The following is a 21,115-nucleotide window of genomic DNA, read 5'->3' as shown; positions in this document are numbered from 1 at the left end:
GCAATTACATTAAATTCTTGTTGACACTGTCTATTTAGGCACAGCCAGACAGGCATCTGACAGTCAGGAATCTGAAAATGAAATAAAAACATGCTGTTTCTTGTTATTTTACACTGCAATGACTGTTGTTTGATTTCAGTTATTTCTTGGACTACCTGATTTTGTGACATGATTTGACTGAAATCTCTGGATCCCTTACCTCTGTTTTCTAATCCAGAATTTGTGTGTTCCAGAGCTGCTGTAATTATTACTGAAGCTGATCTTGGCAGGCTTACTGAAATACTGTCCAGTGTGTCAGATGAACGGTTGGAAGACCTGCGCGCTCAAGGCCATTGGCTTTACAATCGTTACTTTTCAACACTGAAAGCTATTACATTAACAGCACTGGACATAATAAATGATCGGGTATTCCCTCAGTATGCCCGAACGTATGATGATTGGAATATGGCACCAAATCCTGTAAGATATAAATAACTGGATGTTCAGGTTGTTGTAATTTCCACAGATAAATGCTATACACATCTACAAGAACATTCTTTTTCTTACAGCTTTCAACGAAATCTCCTTTGTTCCTGCAGTTGACTGCACCTCGCTCACAAGGTTTCACAGCAGTAGTACTAACGTATGACAGGGTAGAGTCTCTCTTTACATTGATACAGAAACTTGTGAAGGCACCAAGCTTAAATAAAGTTCTAGTTGTATGGAACAATCAACGTAAATATCCACCACATCGTAAGTTACTGTGTTGCCTTGATACTACAATCTTGTACCTGCAACATATTTGTAAAAGTAATGATTTTGTGATATTGTTATTATTATTATTTCTTTCTTGTCTCAGAGATTATGTCTGGTTAAAAATGGAAGGTGACGCGGACCTTGATCAAGCGTGACTTCCTTTTAACTGTACGGTATATGTTACATTGCATTTAGGAACTTTCGGGTAATTGAACAAGTGTCAATAATTACAGATTTCTGTAGTTGTATATATAAGTTTGGATGTGGATGTATTGCATTGATGTACTGGTGGATATTGTGTGGTATGACTCCTGTAGTTAATAGTATAATTGGTATAATGTCAACTTTATCCTGATGCCACATGTCTTTGACTTCCTCAGCCAGTTGGATATATTTTTCAGTTTTTTCTCCTGTTTTCTTTTGTATATTTGTTGTATTGGGTATGGATATTTCGATTAGTTGTGTTAATTTCTTCTTTTTATTGGTGAGTATGATGTCAGGTTTGTTATGTGGTGGTGTTTTATCTGTTATAATGGTTCTGTTCCAGTATTATTATTATTATTATTATTATTATTATTATTATTATTATTATTGCTTTCAGCATCAATGTGGCCCAAAATAAATAAGCCTTTGAAGGTTATTCAGACTAAAGAAAACAAACTATCCAATCGGTTCTACCCATATGAAGAAATAGAAACTGAAGCCATACTGACAATAGATGATGATATTGTAATGCTTACTGCAGATGAACTGGAGTTTGGATATGAGGTATGCTATCAACATTCCAAAGGAACACAAACTTTTGTGTTTTAAGGTATAAAATGTTATAGGATTTCACAATTTCAAAAACTGAAGTAGTTGATGAGAGACATGACTTCAATGCTTATTTTGTTTATAAAATACTTAGATGTACTGACAGTTATTCTTCCTGCATACCGTTTGGAAATGGAACAGGAGGGAGGGAAATGTTAGTGATACACAGTTTACTGCATATGTCATAAAATGACTTACAAAGAATCCTACATGCAAAACATGAAAATGCCATAAGAGTAGCAGCTAGTCAAAATATATATGTTACCTGCAGCTATAAAACAGCTAATTAGACACAAACATCCAAAAGATGATACTATTAATTTTCTTATCATGACAAAACTTGACCACTTTCACCTCAAAATGAACAATGTATGCACAAACACGGGCAAACTAAAGACCCTACTTGATCCCATCTTCCAGAGGAGACAGAAGGCACTTGATATTGATCTTCTTCTTCTCCTCCTCCTCCTCCTCCTCCTCCTCCTCCTCATCATCATCATGCCTTTACAACCCTACATGAGTCTTACCCTCTTCAACAGGGTTCCTCTATTGTGCCCTCTCCTGTGCAGTTCTCTGCCATCCTTTAACTATGAGAGATTCATAGCCTCTTCTGTACCATATGTCCACTTCTTTTGTGACCTCCCTCTCTGTCTTCTTTTACCCGACCTCCATTCAAAAACAGTTTTAGGTGTTTGTCCATTATCCATCCTACGGCCATGTACAAGCTGAGCTATTCTCCTACTTTTTATTGTTCTTATGATGTCAGATGATCCAGCTCAGCATTCATTCTAAATCTCCAGAAATCATTGTTATCCTAACTACCCCATAGATCTTGTGCAGAACTGTGTGTTCATATACCCTGAGATGCTGGTCATCGGTACTTGTTGGTTTCCATGTTTCACATCATGACCTTATAAACTTGAAGTTTCAGTTGCCTGTTTAATAACATAGAGGCTAAGAATTTCTTAAAAGTGTGGAAGCATCTATTACCACTTAGGATGTGCTATTTTGTTTCAGGGGACATGGATTTTGTCCTATTAATATTAGATCACTGATAGTCAAAGTTCTTGCTCAAAATCGAAACCAGCTGCTGATAGTTTATCCGAGTTATGATTTTCCTTCCTGATGAGATTTGTGTACTTAATCTTCATTTCATTAATAGCAAGGCCTCTAGGTAGTGTGGCTTCTTTCAGCTCACATATTGTTGTCTCTAATGAAACTCCTCTTCTTCTACTAATAATTGCTACATCATCAGTGTATGCACACATCTGGGTTGATGTAACCGGATATTTGAAGCTTCTAAATGGCTGCCTCAAGAGTCAGATTAAGAAGTATTGTTGAGAGGGTGTCCCCTTGTGCGACTCCTTTACTAATGCTAAACCATTTACTGAGTTCTCTATTCACTTGCACTGCAGCCTTGGGACCAGCCAATGTTGCTCAGATAAGTGAGACATACTTAGACGGTATACCAAGCCGCAGCAAATCATTTGGCATTTCTGCCCTATCAACACTATCAAGTCTACATATAGGTTCTAAAGCTCAATATTATATGCTTCTTCATCTATTTGCCTCAGCACAAGTATACGATTTGTTGTTGACCTATTAGGCTGAAATCGACCCTGATATTCTCCCAGAATCTCATCTGCATATGGAACTAGCCTGTAGATAATACTACAGAGAATATTATAGGTTATATTCAGCAGGATACTTACTCGGTAATTTGAACGACGAGTCTTGTCTCCTTTCTTATGGATTGGTTGAATTACCCCTACAGTCCACTCTTTTGGGATTATTTCCTGATTCCATATCAACTTGATAAGCTTGTGGATTTGTTTATGGAGACTAATTCCCCCATTTTCAACACTCCTGCAATTGTTCAATCAGTTCCTGGTGCTTTGTAAGTTTTCAAGACAGTGCACTATCTTCTGTACCTCTTCTAATCTGGGTTCTTCTATCTCTGGATCTGCAGTGTATTAGAGTGGCTGTATATTCCTGGTAGGACTGCCCTCCAGAATCCCCTTGACATATTCTTTCCATCTATCCAGAACATCTTGTTTATTTGTCAGCGTACTTGGGTTTCTTCTGCAATTTTCTTAGAAAGCTTTCTGCTCTCGTTCTTTGATAGTGCTCTTTTGTCTCCTCTATCTTTCTCCTTATGGCTTCCCTTTTTTCCTCCTATGCACCCTTGCTGCCTCTATTCTCTTCTCATAATATAGTGCCGTCTTGCTTTATTTTTCTGTTCCACAGCCTGTCTACATTCATCATCATACCAGTTTTCATTTCTAAGTCTTCTTGGCCCCCAATACTTCATGTGCTGTTGTAAGGCTGGTATTTTTAATATAGCGCCATTCTTTGACCATATAGTCCTCACCATCTTTTGTTTGTAACTCCTATCTCCATTTATTCTGATACTTTTGAACAGTAAATGTATCATTCAGCTGTTTTATATTCCATTTCTCTATTCTGGCACTATTTTCTTTGGTAGCCATAACAAGTTTCTGCCTCATTTTGGCTCTTACTACATAATGGTCAGAATCAGAATTAGCTTCTCAGAAAGTGCGCACACTTTCCATATCAGGTGCCACCTCTTTGATACCGGTATATGGTCTGTTTGATTTTCTTCATTTGTTTCTGGTATTTTCCAGATCCCTTTGTAGATATTTTTCTTGGCAAACAGGTAATTACTGCCCTTAACTTGTTTGCAAATGCTAACTGGGCAACCCTTGTACTGTTATTACTAGTTCCATCACGTAAACTTTCCCTACGAGACACACTTCTGAAAGCATCTTCTTTGCTGTTTGCCATAATAGTCACCGAGGACTCTTTTGGAGTCTATTCTATCACAAACATCAGGCAGCTGATGATAGAAATCATCTACCACACCTTCATCTGAGTCTTCTGTTGGTGCATGTGCATTCATGAAGGTCACATTGTGGAATTTACATTTGATATGCAGAGTACATACTCTTTCATTATATGGAATGAAAGCAATAACAGATCTGTATGTATCTTTGGAGACTATAAACCAAACTGCATGCTCTCCTTGTCTTTTGTCTTTTTGTGATTAATATAGGAAGAATTTATGCATATGAATCTCACCCCTTCTCTGCCACTTGATTTCCTGAAGTGCAACAACTTCCACTCCATACCTTAGTCTCTCTTCTCCAATACTATTCGTAGCCCCTATCTACACCAGTGTATGCACATTCCATGTTCCAAATTTAAGCACTGGTGTATCCATATCTACATCTACATAAATACTCTGCAAGCAACCATACGGTCCAAGGTGGAGGGTACCATGTACCAGTACTTGTCATTTCCCTTCCTGTTCCACTCTATTTGAGAGTGAGAGAACAACAACTGTCTATATGCCTCTGTGTGAGTCCTAATTTCTTGTATCTTATCTCCGTTGTCCTTATACACAATGTATGTTGGTTGCAGAACAATCGTTTGGCAGTCAGCTTCAAATGCTGGTGTTCTAAATTTTCTCAATAGTGTTTCTTGAAAAGAATGTTGCCTTCCCTCCAGGGACTCCCACATGAGTTCCTGCAGTACTTCTGTAGCACATGTATGTTGTTCGAACCTACCGATAACAAGTCTAGCTACCTGCCTCTGAATTGCTGTAATGTCTTCCTTCAATGTGACCTGGTGTGGATCCCAAACACTTGCCCAGTACTCAAGACTAGGTCGCACCACCGTCCTATATGTGGTCTCTTTTACAGATGAACCACTCTTTCCTAAAATTCTCCCAATAAACCGAAGTCAACCATTCGCCTTCTGTACCACAGTTCTCACATGCTCGTTCACCTCATATCATTTTGCAACTTTATGCCCAGGTATTTAAATGACTTGACTGTGTCAAGCAGGACACTAGTAATACTGTATCTGAAGATTAAAGGTTTGATCTTCCTGCTCATCTGCATTAACTTAAATTTTTGTAGATTTAGAGCTACCTGCCATTCATCACACCAACTGGAAATTTTGTCTAAGTCATCTTGTATCTTCTTACAGTCACTCAACTTTGACACCTTACCATAAACCATGGCATCATCAGCAAACAGCAGCAGATTGCTACCCACCCTATCTGCCAAATCATTTGTGTGTGTGTAGAAAACAGCTGCAATCCTATCACCCTTCCCTGGGGCATTCCTGGTGATACCCTTGTCTCTGATTAATACTCACCGTCAAGGACAGCATACTGGGTTCTATTATTTAAGAAGTCTTCGCGCCACTCACATACCTTTGAACTTACTCCATATGCTCGTATCTTCATTGACAGTCTGCAAAGGGGCACTGTGTCAAATGCTTTCCGGAAATCTAGGGATATGGAGTCTACCTGTTGCCCTTCATCCATAGTTCTCTGTATATCATGTAAGAAAAGGTAAAGCTGAGTTTTGCAGGAATGATGCTTTCTAAAACCATGTTGATTTGTGGACATAAGCTTCTCAGTGTAAGAAAGCTTGTTATATTCAAACTGAGAATATGTTCAAGAATTCTGCAACAAAGAGAAGCCAGGAATATTGGTCTGCAATTTTGCGGATCCGTTCTTTTACCCTTTTTATATACTGGAGTCACCTGCACTTTTTTCCAGACTCTTTGGACTCTGTGCTGGGGGAGAGATTCATGATAAATCCAAGCTAAGTAAGGGGCCAATGCCATAGAGTACTCTTTGTAAAATCAAACTGGTATTCCATCCGGACGTGATGATTTATTTGCTTTCAAATATTTCAGTTGTTTCTCTACACCAGGTATGCTTATTACTCCCATACAGGAGTCTGTATGGTATGTTTGTACGATTCTCCAGTGTGAATGATTTCTTGAATAAGAAATTTAAAACTTTGGCTTTCATTTTGCTGTCTTCAGCTGCCGCACCAGACTGGTCAACAAGGGACTGAATAGAAGCCTTAGACCCACTTAGCTATTTTACATACAACCAGAATTTTCGTGGATTCTCTGTCAGATCTTTTGCTAAGATGTGACAGTGATAGTTATTATTCTTCTTCTTCTTGCATACATATTTTCACAGACACATGAATCTCTACTAACCTTTGCTTGTCGTCGAGAACGCATTCCCTTTTGAACTGAGAGTGGTACAGCCTCTGCTTCCTCAGCATTCACCGAATTTTGTTAGCAAACCATGGTGGGTCTTTTCCATCCTTTATCCACTTACTAAGGACATAGCTCTCCAGACCACGATTTACAATCTGCTTAAACTTTACCCATAATTCCCCTACATCCATCTTACTGCAACTAAGTGATGCCAATTCACTGTCTAAGTGAGATGTTAATAACTGCTTATCTGCTCTGTCTTGCTGTAACACACTCCTACCCTTCTTCACTGACTTATTAACTTTCATAATCATATTTGCTGTAACGACATCATGATCGCTGATCCCCGATTCTATACTGTCATTGTCGGAAAGGTCCGGCCTCTTTGTAGCTACAAGGTCTAAGATGTTTCCATTGCATGTGGGCTGCTGAGCTAGCTGCTCAAAACAATTTTCAGAAAACGTGTTCAAAACTATTGCACATGACTGACTGTCTGTACCCATCGCATTGAATCTACCGACATCCCAGTCTATATGCAACAGGTTAAAGTCACCTCCAACTAGTATTGCATGATCTGGGTATTTATGCACTGTTGACTATAGACTTTCCTTGAATGACTCTAGAACTGTCACAGCAGACTCGGGTGGCCGTTAGAAACATCCAACAATTCACTTGGTTTCACGAACACCTGTTCTACGTGACCAGATGACTTCAGTGTCACACTCAACATTTGACCTCAATAGAGACAATATTTTTGTCACTGCAATGAACACTCCCCCTCCTATGGCTTCTAATCTGTCTGTCCAATATATATTCCACAGCTTGCTAAATATCTCGGAGCTTTCCTCTTCTGGTTTCAGCCAGCCCTGGGACCCAAGAATAATTTGAGTGTGGGAACTTTCCTGGAGGGCAGTAAATTTGGGAACTTTATTATGAATACTTTGACAGTTTACTGATAAAATTTTGGTAGTTGAAGTGTCTTTATTCTGAATGCTGTTTGACTTCCCTTTCTGCATATCAACTGGCGAATGTCCACTAGAGAACCTCAGACTACTGCCTATCTTAAAACACCCTCACGTGCAATCCACTAGCTCTCTGCTACCTGAGTAGCTGCTTCCTTTGTATGGTGCACCCATGACATATCAAGGGGAATCCTGCAAATCCCCACATGATGATACAAGTCTAGAAATCTGCAGCCAAGACCATCACAGAGTCGACAGAGCCTTTGATTGAGACCCTCCTCTCTGCTCCAAACCAAAGGACCCCAACAAGCTCTGGGAATATGCTGCAAATTGCAAGGTCTGCTTGCACCCTGTGCGAGGTTAGCAGTCTTCACCATCTCTGCCAGTCGCCTGTACAAACTTAGGACCACCTCAGAACACACACGAAAGACGTTGTTGGTGCCTATGTGAGCCACAACGCTGCATGCTCGACAGCCACAGGCAAGACCGTTTCCACATCTCAGATGAAGCCCCATGACAGACATACTGAGTGCATATTGGCTTATTTTCCAGCCCTGAATGCTATCTGCCTAAGGGGCTCCATAACGTACGTAACATGGGAGCTCCCAATAACTAGTAAACCCCTCCTCCCATGTGCTACTCAGATACAGCTGAAAGAGCGGCCACCTGTCCACTCACAGGGTGAATGGGCAAGACCAGGCAGCTGGTCTCCACATTGGCCCTCTGCCTCGAGTGATGCAAATGCACCACTCCCCCTCCCCCCTCCCTCCCCCCCCACCCACCCTGCTGTAAAGGCAGATCCACGGCATCGGGTGCATTAGGAGGTGCCTTGGAAGCAGAGCCCATGGGTAAAACAAGCAACACCTGAGGTGCTCCATGCAATGTGTCAGATTCTCCACCACCGCTACACCACAAGGCAGCAGCCTGAAGGTGACTGACTGCAGCCAAAAGCACATTCGGCTGTTCGCAAACTGAGGCTACTGCACACAACACGCACACATCCTATCCATCCTAGCAAGATTAACTGAAGAAGTGAACTATAAAAGCAGACAATCCTAGATATGTAACTTGCTATGCTCCTGATTTGTCACCAATGGACTCTGACACATTAATGAGCTATGCAGTTGGCTTTTCAGTGAGCAACTATTGTGCTACAGACTGAATGAATTTACACATGCAAAAATGCAAGATTAAACCTCTTAAACAGAAAAAAACACGCACAAAATTTAATAAGTATACCATGTGGAAACACAGGGAAAGATAAACATTTAACTTGCTGCTCTGTGGCTGTGTATCAGCCAAGAGCTGGAGCCTGTTCCTTGACACAATTTGCCTTCAGAATCCAACACTCCTTGTTACATTATTCATGAAGACAGGCTTTTTACAAATCAGAGGTATCAACCCTGTGCTCATCCCCCAACCATCAGGACCAGGCTTTCATTTCGGGGTTAGCTCCCATAGATGGGTTTGATGACCTAACATATTTGAGCCCCCTCGCCCTATGGGGGGGGACACGCTTCTTCTAGCTCCTCTGGTGGGGCCAATTTGGTTTGGGAGATACTACCAGCAGCCACACTACCATCGGCCAAGCCCCCACTTCATCAAAGCTCACATGCCTCCCTGCCCAGCATATAAGGTGCCTTTGACAAGGTGGTATCCCCTGGGGAGGACTACATGCCTGACGCTCATTGGAAAATAGTGGTGGAGCAGTGAGACGACATCAAGTTTTGTATTAAATTAAGCAAATTTGCCTGTGAAACATTTGATATAATGAAAAGTGTTTATGGTAATGATTGTTTAAGCAGTCCAAATGTTTTTAGGTGGTTTGCTCTATTTTGTGATGGCAGGGAGGACATTAAGAACTTACCACAAGCATTAAAGCCACGGGCAAGTCACAGCAATGAAAATGTGCAAAAACCTGCTGAAATAATTGTACCAGATAGATGTGTTTCTGCATCACCCATTAAGGGGCTGTCAGGAGTATCGAAAACTATTGTGCACAGAATTTTGTCTGAGGATTTGGGCAAAAAGAGAGATCACGTGTGGTTTGCACTGCATGCACTTTCAGGCAATTAAAACTGAGACATGGTGCTTCTAATATGAGCCTCTTGCAAAGTGGCAGAGTGCAGCATGGTTGAGCCCACAGAATCCGAAACCAAAGAAAGTGTGCTTGTGGGAGAGTCATGTGAAGACAATGGTAACAGTTTTCTACAATTCCAAAGGAATTATTCGTAGAGAATTTGTACCAGAAGGGCAAATAGTTAAATGTGAGTTTTATTTCGTCATCCTCCATCATTTGTGGACGAGAATTTGTGGAATTTGACCTGAATACTGAGAGGTGGGTTCCCGGTTGCTCCTCTACGACAGTGCCCCAGCCCACAAAGTGAAGATCATACACTAATATTTGTCCAGCAGATGGATTGTAGTCCTGCATCACTCACTGTATTTACTGGGTTTGGCCCTAGCTGACTTCTGGTTGTCCCCCAAATTGAATTTGGCAGAGAAACGACTTTGTTACAACGCAGTTAAGGAAATCTAAGAAAATTGTACTGCAGTACTAGATGCAATTCCATACAAGGACTGGAGTGATTCTTTCAAAATACTTTTTAAACAATTTCAGCTTTGTATTGATTTAGGAGGAGACTATTTTGGATAAGTACAGTGATTTTGTGAATTCTGTTGTGTATCATAGTGTCATTTGTCAGCTTCATGATGAACTGTCTATCATTTCATTAATGCTCATAGTTACTGTGATATTTTGACATTAAGTAAGGTACTGCACGAAATTCAAACAGTTTCCTATAAAGAATAGGTGTCACTATGAGTTTGCTTTTGGCGGATGTTAGATCATACATTTCTGTGTATGAAATGTGGCTAACATATTGTATTTTTCTATAAATGTGAGATGAGATCTTTATCTATCTCCAGTCTTGAAAAAATGAGTTGTATGTAGTGCACTAACTTCCCATTCACATGTGCAAGTGAAAGTGAAATATTCATGACATTCCTCATATGTCGTTAGTGGTTACATGTATTGAGTCAAATTTGTAACAAAGAATAGCACACAAAGTAAAGAGTATTTTACCTTGTAATTAACATGCGAATTTTTTTGATCTGGTGGGATATATGAGTAACTACAGATTTTTTCAGTGAAATGTAAGTGTTTAAAGAGCTATTGATAGCTAGTGAAATGAGAATTAGTATGGGGTTTGCAAGAAAATGAGTGAAGAGATGACATGTTTAATGTTACACTGAAGATGAGCTTCTCAAAATCTATTGATCAAATTTTTCCTCGGTTGTTCATTTGATAATAGATTGCATCAGGATTCTGTCTCACTTGCAAGTGTTAGTGAGGCGAAATTGTGTAAATCCGCTGTGTTTTGGCAAAAGACTCTTAACTTTAATATGGTAACAAGAGAGAAAAAGGATTTACAAGTCAGACTAAAGTAGATTGCTCCTGTTGCGATTTTAACATAATCCTGTAACTCATTGTTTTTTTCAATAATAAATGATAGACTTATCAGATTAGTGGTTGTATTGGCATGACCTGTAGCTTTGAAGTTCAGCAAGATAGGAATTTGTGTGAAGGATTCAGCTGTAAAACTACACCTCTCATATTATGCTGCCCCGTCCTCAACAGAACCCCCACCACTACCATTGTCCCCTCTCTTACCATGCTGTGTACACAGCTAGGGGCCAGGTAATTTTGCATGCACTCTACAAGCAATTACTGATGACACTTGGTCAAATTGTTTATGATCACATGCTGTAGTGGCCCAACAGCCGTTGTTACTCACAGCATTCTCACTCAATATTGAAACACTAATGGTAATTGAATATAGAAAAAAGATTAAAAATTGAACAAATAAATGTAATACATTGTGCCATTGTGTTACAATAACTAAAGAAAGTGTATAAAGGCGTCATTATCCAGAAATGAGACATTTGCCTCACATGCCAGGCACAGCACAGGTCATAACATCAGGGTATTGTCCAACAGCCATCATAGTGGTGATGGATAACAGCACAACAGTGTCAAAGACACGCCATGAATGCAAAAACACACACACACACACACACACACACACACACACACTGTTTGGTAATAGGGATGCTACTGCAAAATCTGCATTGTGCACCCAGTGAACGAGTAACTGCCAAAGAGGACTGTGGCTTCAGAATGCAGCTTTATGTCATGAATGGTTCTTTAATAAGTGCACACACTTTTCATAATAATACAACTGTAACATCAAATCAGGATATTTATGAAATGAAAATTTTGTAATGCCTAGACTAATTTTTTTTTCTTAAACAGTTAAAGGATGATAACTGGTTTTGGTTCCTTTTTACAATCATCTTCAGATCATCCAAACCATAAAAAAGTGGTGAATATGCAGTAAAAATTGCCATCATGATTACAGCTAATAGTGATAGTTTCTACTGCATATTCAACACTTTTATCGTTTGGGTAATCTGAAGATGGTTGTAAAAAGCAACTGAAACTTCTTATCATGGTTTAATCCAAAATTTGAGTAGAACAGTGTTCCATCATCCATTTTTTCCTAATGTACTGTGATCATTTCTGCAGTCAAATTTTTGAGGTAGGAAGATGAGCTGGTGCTGGAAGTTTCATTTAGCACTCAGGCCCATGACTTGTGTAATTTCAATCCTCTTCCTTTTCTGTTAAAGTTGTTTTTGTGCTTTTAAATTTCTGTGGCATCTCTGTATATCCTTGCATACTAAAGAATGGACCTTGACAAACTTTTACTATCAGAGAAACAAATTTGGTGGTTCTGTGGTCTTGGTCCCAGTGCACAATCTGTTGCTTCTGATTATCGGATGTAGTGTTACTAATCTAGTTGCAGACTGAAATTTCTTGGTAGCACCATAATGTCTCTTGCTGAAACCTGTTTGGGGTTTTTAACTAACTAGAGGCCCGCACCTACTTGTCATCACTGATTTCATCGCAATATGTGATATATACAGGGCTTGGCCAGAAATGAAAGTGACAGATGTGGTAGCTCCAGATGGCCAAGTGTTTTAAAAAAAAATAGCATTCTTGGCATAGGTTGGGTGTGGCATCAGCCTTATACGTTAGTGTGGTTTTCATGCAGTGGCTGGTGCAGCAGGAAGAGTATAGATTGCTAATCTGAGGGTTGTGGTGTCAAATCCCTATGTGGAAGCTCTCTCTTTTATTTTATTTCCCATTTTGACTTTTTACATTACTTGCACTGGGAAGAACCCTTCTGGAAAACTATTACCAATAGTCTAAATATGGTTACAAGAGCTTACTGGTTCTTTTGGATCAAGTAGTCAAAAGATGGTGGAGTAGTATGTGTAAAAATCTGGGGAACTTACGACGACCTTATTCAAAAATTATTTGACTGATATGATGAAGCCATACATGCAGGAGAATAGATTTCTTCTATTAATTGACTTGTGGGGAAGACAAGCAAATTCACAATTACACAATGAGATTTTTCTAGATTAAGAAAGAGTGCCATCATGCAGTATTAAAGTGGCTCCCCCAAATGCACAGTGCTAGTGAAAACCTGCAATGTCTATTTTTATCACCAGGCAAAGAATTTGATGAAACAGCTTCAGAATTACTAGTATCTCATCGAGAGAGAAAATCAAGTACATTCTGAGAAAACTGTATCAAAATACATTCCACTGTACATCACCAGCTATCCTCAACAATAGTTTGCAAAATGATGTATTATGTGTGGTTTGCTGCCAAACTGTGTGATGAGAGTCAACCTTTTATGAATGTAAACTAAGTTTGTTTTTGTGTAGAAACATTGAAACAATCCTGTAATTGTAAAAATACATCATTTATTATTTTTGCAAGATGCTGAGAAAATTGCTGGTTTTCCTGTTTTTACAATGAATATCACCCCAGCAAACGTAAATCATCAACTGTAAAATAACGAAGTATGTAATTTTATATACCAAGTTCTCATGTATACCTGTCTGGAAATTTGTTTCCAATCCCAAATTTTTCTTTGCCATTTCTTTTGATGCCTTTTATAAAAATATTAAACATTATTTTGGTTTACTTGCAATGTAAATAATGTAAAAACTGAAAGTAAAAAAAGTTTCTGGACTGGAATCCGACCCAGTAACCCTCACATTACCATTCTATACTCTTTCTGCTGTGCCAGTCGCTGCCTGGGGAACTGTGCAAACATAAATCGCTGATGCCTCACCAGTGCCATGCCATCTACGTGTTTGGCCATCAGGAGCTCTTACTTCTCTGCCACTTTCATTTCTGTTCAAGCTCTTCATATACTTTAAATTTGGATGAAATCAGTGATGATGAGTAGGTGCGGTCGCAAAGGTGAAAAATAAGACACACCACCACTGATTTGACATTGACTTGTTAGCACATATATTGTTGTCCACACATACACACACACATCTTGGCAGTGATCAGCTTCTCCTATCAATACATTTCATTATTTACAAATGAGAGGTTAGAACATCGTCACTTCACAATCATTGTCACTGGCGACTTATGTAGTAAACTGTTCCATAACTAATTCAGCACTAATGTTTGTATACACATTAGCCTTCCACAGACCATAGATCGTAAGTGTAAGAAATAACCAAAAGACTCTATAAAGTTGTTTACGAAGATTTATTCTGATGCTCACTTTGATAAAGAAATGTTGATCTAGTGATTACCAGGCACGACTTCTACATTGAGGTGTTAATCAAGTGAATTGTATAATGAGTTTTGTTACCAAATACACATTCCATCATAGAGATGTTACTCAAATAATAGCTAAGTGCAGACTTCAGTATGTAGCTGTTATTGTGGTGAAAGCTAGCCGCAGATTCGATAGCTAATACCAGACTGATTGTGGCATTGTCAGCTGGTCCTACAGTCAGCCATATGGATAATTAAATAAATTGGTTATTACTTTTTACTTTATAATAGTGCGAGGTTCAAATTTGTTAATGTTATCACTCTATTGAATCCATACTTATTTTGTGTCACTATATGCTAGATATGTATGAAAGTATTAAAGTTCAAAGTACTATCTGAGTAACACACTGTATATTTATACAGTGGTTTACCGAATTTCATGTAAAATTCTCAGGTTCTTAATTTTCCTGATTTATTTAAATCCTTAATTAGTGGCTTATTTGAATAACGAAATGCACTGTCTGATTTAGAAAAATTAGGGCAACAAAAGTATAACTTGAAATTTGGGAACTACACACACTTAAAAGTTCAAATAATGAAAGTAATTTTACATGGGTCAAAACTTTTAGTGCAAATAATTTATTAGTTAAAAAGTTTCTAGGAAAAATAAACTGGTTGCAGGAAAGAGTTAAATTAAGGCTATCCAATGAGCTAGACCTTTTTTTAATAAACATTTATTAGTTCACCACATTAATTGGTGTAGGAACAACTTTAATTACAAATTTATCTTAAAGGAAAACGTTTTATGGAAAATTAACTTTGTCATTGGGATTATCAGCACACAAATAATCTAGTAAACTACAAATTCAGAATGTCAAAATTCCTATCTAAGCTGTAATTTTAATAAAATACAGCTTAGATAGGAATTTTGACATTTTAAATAAACTAGGTACATCTACTATCAGTCTAGTAATCAAAAGAAAAAAACTAGTTATCTAAAAGAGTAGAACAGTATTACATAGAGTAACTCCATTTTGCTACATTTCATAGTCTTGCGCAGATAACAGTTGCGTTTGCATTTTTTGAACTGGGTGTTAATGCTTCCTTTTGTAGTTCCTGTGTACACCTGATCACATATGCAAGGGGTTTTGTATACTCCAGCTGTGGAAAATGGTGAGAGTAGGTACTTTCCAGTGTTCAAATATTCACAAACTTTTTTTAAAGTTTAAACACTGTGCCTGTACTGTGGCACTCTGCTAATGCAATCTGTGTGTTTTTATGAATGCGAGGAGACCTTTCCCTGTAGCTTGTTCTGTTTTGCTAGAAGATCCTGATATTTTAATATGTAGTGCCCTATTAATCTCCCCTTTCTCAGGGTAGCTATTTCTTCTAAATATAATTGTTAAATGATCTAACCCTTCTTCCATGTACTGTGACTCACCGATTCTTTTACCCTTGTTCACCTACACTTCAATCACCTTCAGCCAAGGCAATTTGCTGTATGTGTTTATGGAAAAGAGTGGTGGATTCAAAATACCTGTGAGACTTCCGATGAGCGGAAGGATGTTTTAATAAGCTTTATGCACCCACATAGCCCAGCAAACTCATTTTATTGTCCATCAATGGGTGAAGAGTCCTGGATTCTGTGACAACACATTATTACAGTTATAATTCAAGTAGCATGAAGGAAACATAAGCTTATGACCCCTAAAAGATACCTCTTATAGCTTAGTTCTCTGACACTAAGAGAAATGTATCATTAGGCTTGGGATCTTGTGTAAATAAACACTTATCAGGCTTGGAACTTGTGGTAAAGAAACCCACCAGTGACTGCTGTTACACAGCTATCAAATGTGGCACCTATGGTGATGGGGACGCTGGTTTCCTTACTTTAAGAGAGACCAGCAGTGGTTAAGCCACCTTGAACCATAGCAACACATTTACAGAGTTTTTCATTAGTTCATATAAACCCCAAACGATGCAAACACAAAATGTCCTGTACTTTAACCTGGAATTATACTAGCATGTCAATAGCATTGCATAATAAGAAGACATACTCCAAATTTTTTATAATGTGAATCCTTTCCAAAAAAAAAAAAAGTCAGGTAGGTTGCTATGAATTTCCCCAGAACTTATGTAGTGTGACATTGATGTAACACTTAAGGCAGTTTGAACGATGTGTGTTGTGGCTGTTATGCAAAAATTTTGCTATCATAATGTGTAGTGCCTTGGTAATGCACAGTTAAATTTTGAAATTTATAACCAGTTTTGTTCTGTAGTTACCATAGCAGTAAGACAGGCTGAAATATGTCATGATGAGTTGTGACAAAAGACATCCCTTCTTTTGAAGTTGTTTTCAGTTTGTTCTGACTCAATCTCATTTCCTAGTCATCAGGACTTTTGGTATTACCTTCCCTAGAGAGTATTAAACAAATATAAGATGTAATAAAAGATGTCAGATGTAAGTACCTGCAGAGTATGGGTGTATTTTAAATGAGCCTCCACCTCTTCATTTTTAGGGCCTTATATGCATGCATTGCAAAACCAATTTTTTTTTTTTAGATGGTTTAGAATGGTCTTTCCGATAAAATGGTTTAAATGAGTTTGCAGAAGATTCTTTTATGTAAAAGTTGGCTAAAAATAGCCATTTTTGGCGTTTCTACAAAAATTGTCAACATTGCCCTCTTTTTGTAAACTGTTGGAAACCAGTAGGAGAATGAAATTCTATATTCTGAAGCATTGTACTGGTAAATTGTTATGTGCGTAATTTCGGGTTTATCCTGCTATCATTTCTGGAGATATAAGCAAGTAAACTTCACATTCTTTCAAGCACACATTTTTCAGCCAACTTTGTTTCAAATTATCCATATGAAAATTACTCAAGAAATCTTTTTTTATTATTTCACTTAAGAGAGTGTAAAACGTTACGCAAGATGATTAGTTATGTTTCTTTCAAGAAAATGTTTCCATAGATAGTGTTAACAAATAACTATGCAGCTGTAAGTATGATATTGGTCAAAGTAAAATTTTGTTTATATTCATTTGGGACATGTGCGAATGTCCACACAGAATTTCAGAAAAAATCTGTGATAGTCATGTGGGAACCTCTAGACCACTTGGCATGCAATGACCCTGGTTTAAAATAGTTAAAAAGCCACTTAAGTTAATAGGTTGTGATATATCTGGAGCACAATTAATATGATTCCTGCTGCGCTGATTTACTGATATTTCGTTGTATTATAAAGGTACCACATACTGATTTCAGTGTAAACTTACATGTCATTGAATACATTAAAGACACACAAATGCTTTTTTTTATCTAGTACACTAGACACTCATTGCCTTTTTAAGTGCTTTATTACCTTCTGAAGTTCTCCTTAATGGCTGTAAATTTATTTGCTAAAATTTTTTGCAAGTCCCTTGTCTATATATGAGTGTCCCAGAATTGAACCATGTGTTTACAGAAATCATGCAGAGATGTCTTGAGTTTATTGGATGAAATTGCTGGTGTTTAGAATTCCAACATGTCAAAACTAGGAATAGGAATTTAATTTGTGAAAACTGTTTTTAGATTGGTTACATGTTTAATTTGGCAAGGATGAGAGGTGTATTGCTTGTGACCTTGCTGAAGGAACCACCATGTCATTTTAAGAGAAATATAATTAGGGTGTTAGAAGCTGCTTCCATTTGAGAGTAAATTCAGTGATTTTTCACTGATCTACCTCATTCATCAGAAAAATATGTAAAATGTGACTTTATGGTGCAGTCCCAAGGCAATAATCACAAAGGTCAGTGTTTATTTGCTGAATTTTTCTGTTGATTAATATTATTTCCACTTTTACCTGTATTTCAGGTACATTAAAATCCCAATGCACTCTGTTACCATTTCACATAAAATAGTAGGTCACTCCATCACTGGGGCAAAGTGTTGATTCACAGATCAGAGGAAGACGAGAGTGCTCGCTACAATAGCTCCATCGCTCATAAAGCTCTCTGGTGACGAAGTTAACCTTTGATTTTATGACTTGATTTGTTAAATTCTCAAAGCCCTATACCAACAATTCCACGTGAAAATTGGTAATGGTTGGGTAAGACAGTATCTGCCTCTGTTGTGTCACTTATTGGAAAAGTTTCTTGATGTCTTCTGGGGAAATGCGCTGCCTCTGTTGGGTAAATGTGGCACCATGTTTGTTGATGACAGCTGGTAATCATGTGAATAAACCTAAGTGAAATAATGTTAGACAAACTGATAGTTTGGAATGTGTGCATGGTAAGCAAAACAGAGTCTGATATTCACATTTTCTCACAAATAAGTGCTGCAACAAGGAGCTGACAATAATTTTACTTTTGTGTCTGGGCAGTACTGAAAAAAGGTTGTTACTTATCGAGCATCACAATCCTAAGTTAATGCTTCTAAATGTACCTAGCTGTGAACTATATTAACATGTATGTAATCACTGATTTGACAAACAGAAGAGAGCCTTGTGTAAAAGAATGAATTACTATTGGTTGATGTGCTTGCCTTCCTTTTCACTTTCACTAGCTGACTGTGATACACTTTTAGATCGTGCTCTGTGTTAATGTTTGTGGTGTTGAGTCATCTAATGCAACAGCATACACATCTTGCTGTGACTGATCATTCTATACACACAAAACCCTGCCAGCAGGTGAATTTGATCTCATTGATCTTCAAAGTTTTGCTCAATTCAGACCTCTCGTCATCACTTGTTGTGAAGTGTCTGCAAACTATAATGTCACATAATCACAACTGTTTCCTGTTGCATGGTGCCTGGAATTTATATGGTCTCTAGTTCAATTCTTGCCATTTCTGCAAATGTTTCTATGCATTTTTTTATAGTCTTAGACACAAATGTCAGATTTGTGTAGGCTTTTGTATGTCTTTGCTGTAACAGTGATGTACATCAAATCTTTACATATACTGTGTAATTTTGTGGAAAAAAAATGGGATTGATTTTACTCATCACAGGTGTGGCGAGAATTTCCAGACCGTATTGTTGGGTTTCCTTCACGAACCCATGTTTGGGACAATGTGACACAACACTGGAAATATGAATCAGAGTGGACCAATCATATATCTATGGTTCTGACTGGTGCTGCATTCCACCACAAGGTGAGAAAAAACATTTAAAAAGAACCAATATAGTGGCTATGCCAACCCTGTTTCTTATTTTTCTTTTGTGAAAAGAATTAATAATTGTTGGGAACTGTTTATACAAAAAAGATATAATCTAATTATTATTTCCAGTGATAATTAAAATTGTTGCAAAATATATTGTAAGGAAAAGTTATATTGGGGTAAATTAGTTATTGCTGAAATCTAGGTATTTTGTAGACAACATAGAAATTTTAGATTCTTTTTTAAATATATACATTCTCTTCTATGAAGGTGAGGTAAAAGCAAAGTAACATATTTAAGGAATAGAAACTGGAGGAATGGAAATTCAGATATCTGTCAAGTAAATTTTTTGATTTTGGAAGTTGTTCTGTAATTCTCGAAAAGAATAACTACACTAATATTAGTTTTAATTTCTACTCAACATTTTTTTTTTCTTTTTCAAGGTTTTGCTGTTTTCTTGTGATCAATAATTACGTAATATTGCAAATCTTCATGGTTCCAATTTACTTCATATTTTTTGTGAGTTTGGGAGAAGGTAGTCTTATTTATCAGGTGAATGAACATTCACTATTTGTTAAGCTTCATGGTAGTGACCTACATATACATAGCAAGCTATTGTTCAGTGCATAGATGAAGGCTGGCCAATGACTTCTCTATGATTATAGCTCTGGACATTCTATTGAAATGCTGTGTGTTACAGGGAGTGGGAATCTTGCCTTGGCCACTTTGCTTGCAAGCATGGTAAAACCCTGCTGCACTCAAATTCTAGTATGCTTGCCCAGATGATGCAAGACTCTCTCTCAATCTATATTTCCCTAGCTTCTTGTGGGAACAATTTGGGTGTCAGTAACACATCCCCTCTCCTCCTTCCCCCTCAAAAAAATTCCTGTTAATTTGGGTGAGCTATTGGATAGCAAAAATGCCCAATCAACAAAGAGAACATGCCAAATCAACAAAGAGAACCTAAGAGGATGGTCCTCTTTGTTAGGCATCATCAACATTAAAAATTACTTCCCATAATATAATGCACCCAAATGATTCAAGTGCACCATTAAACAAGGATAAGTTGTATTTGAAAGTTATTACACACAGAAAGGGCTTAAAGGTTAAGTTGGGTTCTTAAAATCTATTAAGTAACTATATAACAGTATTTTTTTAGTAGAAATAACATGATAACCACACACTGCCAGCCTCCTGAAATCAGAACAACTAATGAAAATGCTGGAAGAAATCTTTGATATATTGAGTGTTATTTCACAAATTAGATGGCTAGAAATCTGAGATTCCTTAGCAAATGAGTGTTGATATGAGAAAAGTATGGGTGTTGGTATGAGAAGAGTATTATGTGCATAACTATTGGATAGTATCACAGTTTTTTTATTGTTGCAACTAGTGCCAGCTTCAAAGTTAATTGGTTGTTATGAGTGATATGTCATTAGGAAAAGAAAATAAAACAAGACATGGCAAATTATAAAAGTAATTTGACTGTATCTATGAACCATAGCATGAGTTAGAGATTGTCACAATGTAACTTCACGGCTATCATTTGTTCTGTAGTTTTTGGTGTATTTTTGTATAATAATATAAAGGGTGCACAAATGAAAATGAGACAGATGGAAAAAAAGGACATAAACTGATTATTATTTTAAAAGTAACCTCCTTAACTGTTAATACACTTATCCCACAGTAAGACAAGACAGTCGATGCTTTCATTGAAAAATGAAAAATGTTTGTAGTTGCCTATGGAATCATCATTGTACCCAGGCA

The 21,115-nt window shown here is 37.6% G+C and overlaps 1 protein-coding gene across 1 annotated transcript in view; it reads left to right on the top strand.

Moving 5' to 3' along the window:
* LOC124555115 (exostosin-2) overlaps nt 1-21,115 on the top strand; it is a 100,888-nt gene that overhangs the window by 57,163 nt on the left and 22,610 nt on the right. The window contains exons 5-8 of the mRNA XM_047128918.1: nt 234-459; nt 549-732; nt 1,337-1,503; nt 19,199-19,342. Coding sequence (XP_046984874.1) covers nt 234-459; nt 549-732; nt 1,337-1,503; nt 19,199-19,342 — 721 coding nt within the window. The remainder of the gene's footprint in view (nt 1-233; nt 460-548; nt 733-1,336; nt 1,504-19,198; nt 19,343-21,115) is intronic.

The sequence above is a fragment of the Schistocerca americana genome, chromosome X (genome assembly GCF_021461395.2).
Source record: "Schistocerca americana isolate TAMUIC-IGC-003095 chromosome X, iqSchAmer2.1, whole genome shotgun sequence".
NCBI classification, from domain to species: domain Eukaryota; kingdom Metazoa; phylum Arthropoda; class Insecta; order Orthoptera; family Acrididae; genus Schistocerca; species Schistocerca americana.
This window is presented reverse-complemented; position numbering and strand designations above follow the sequence as displayed.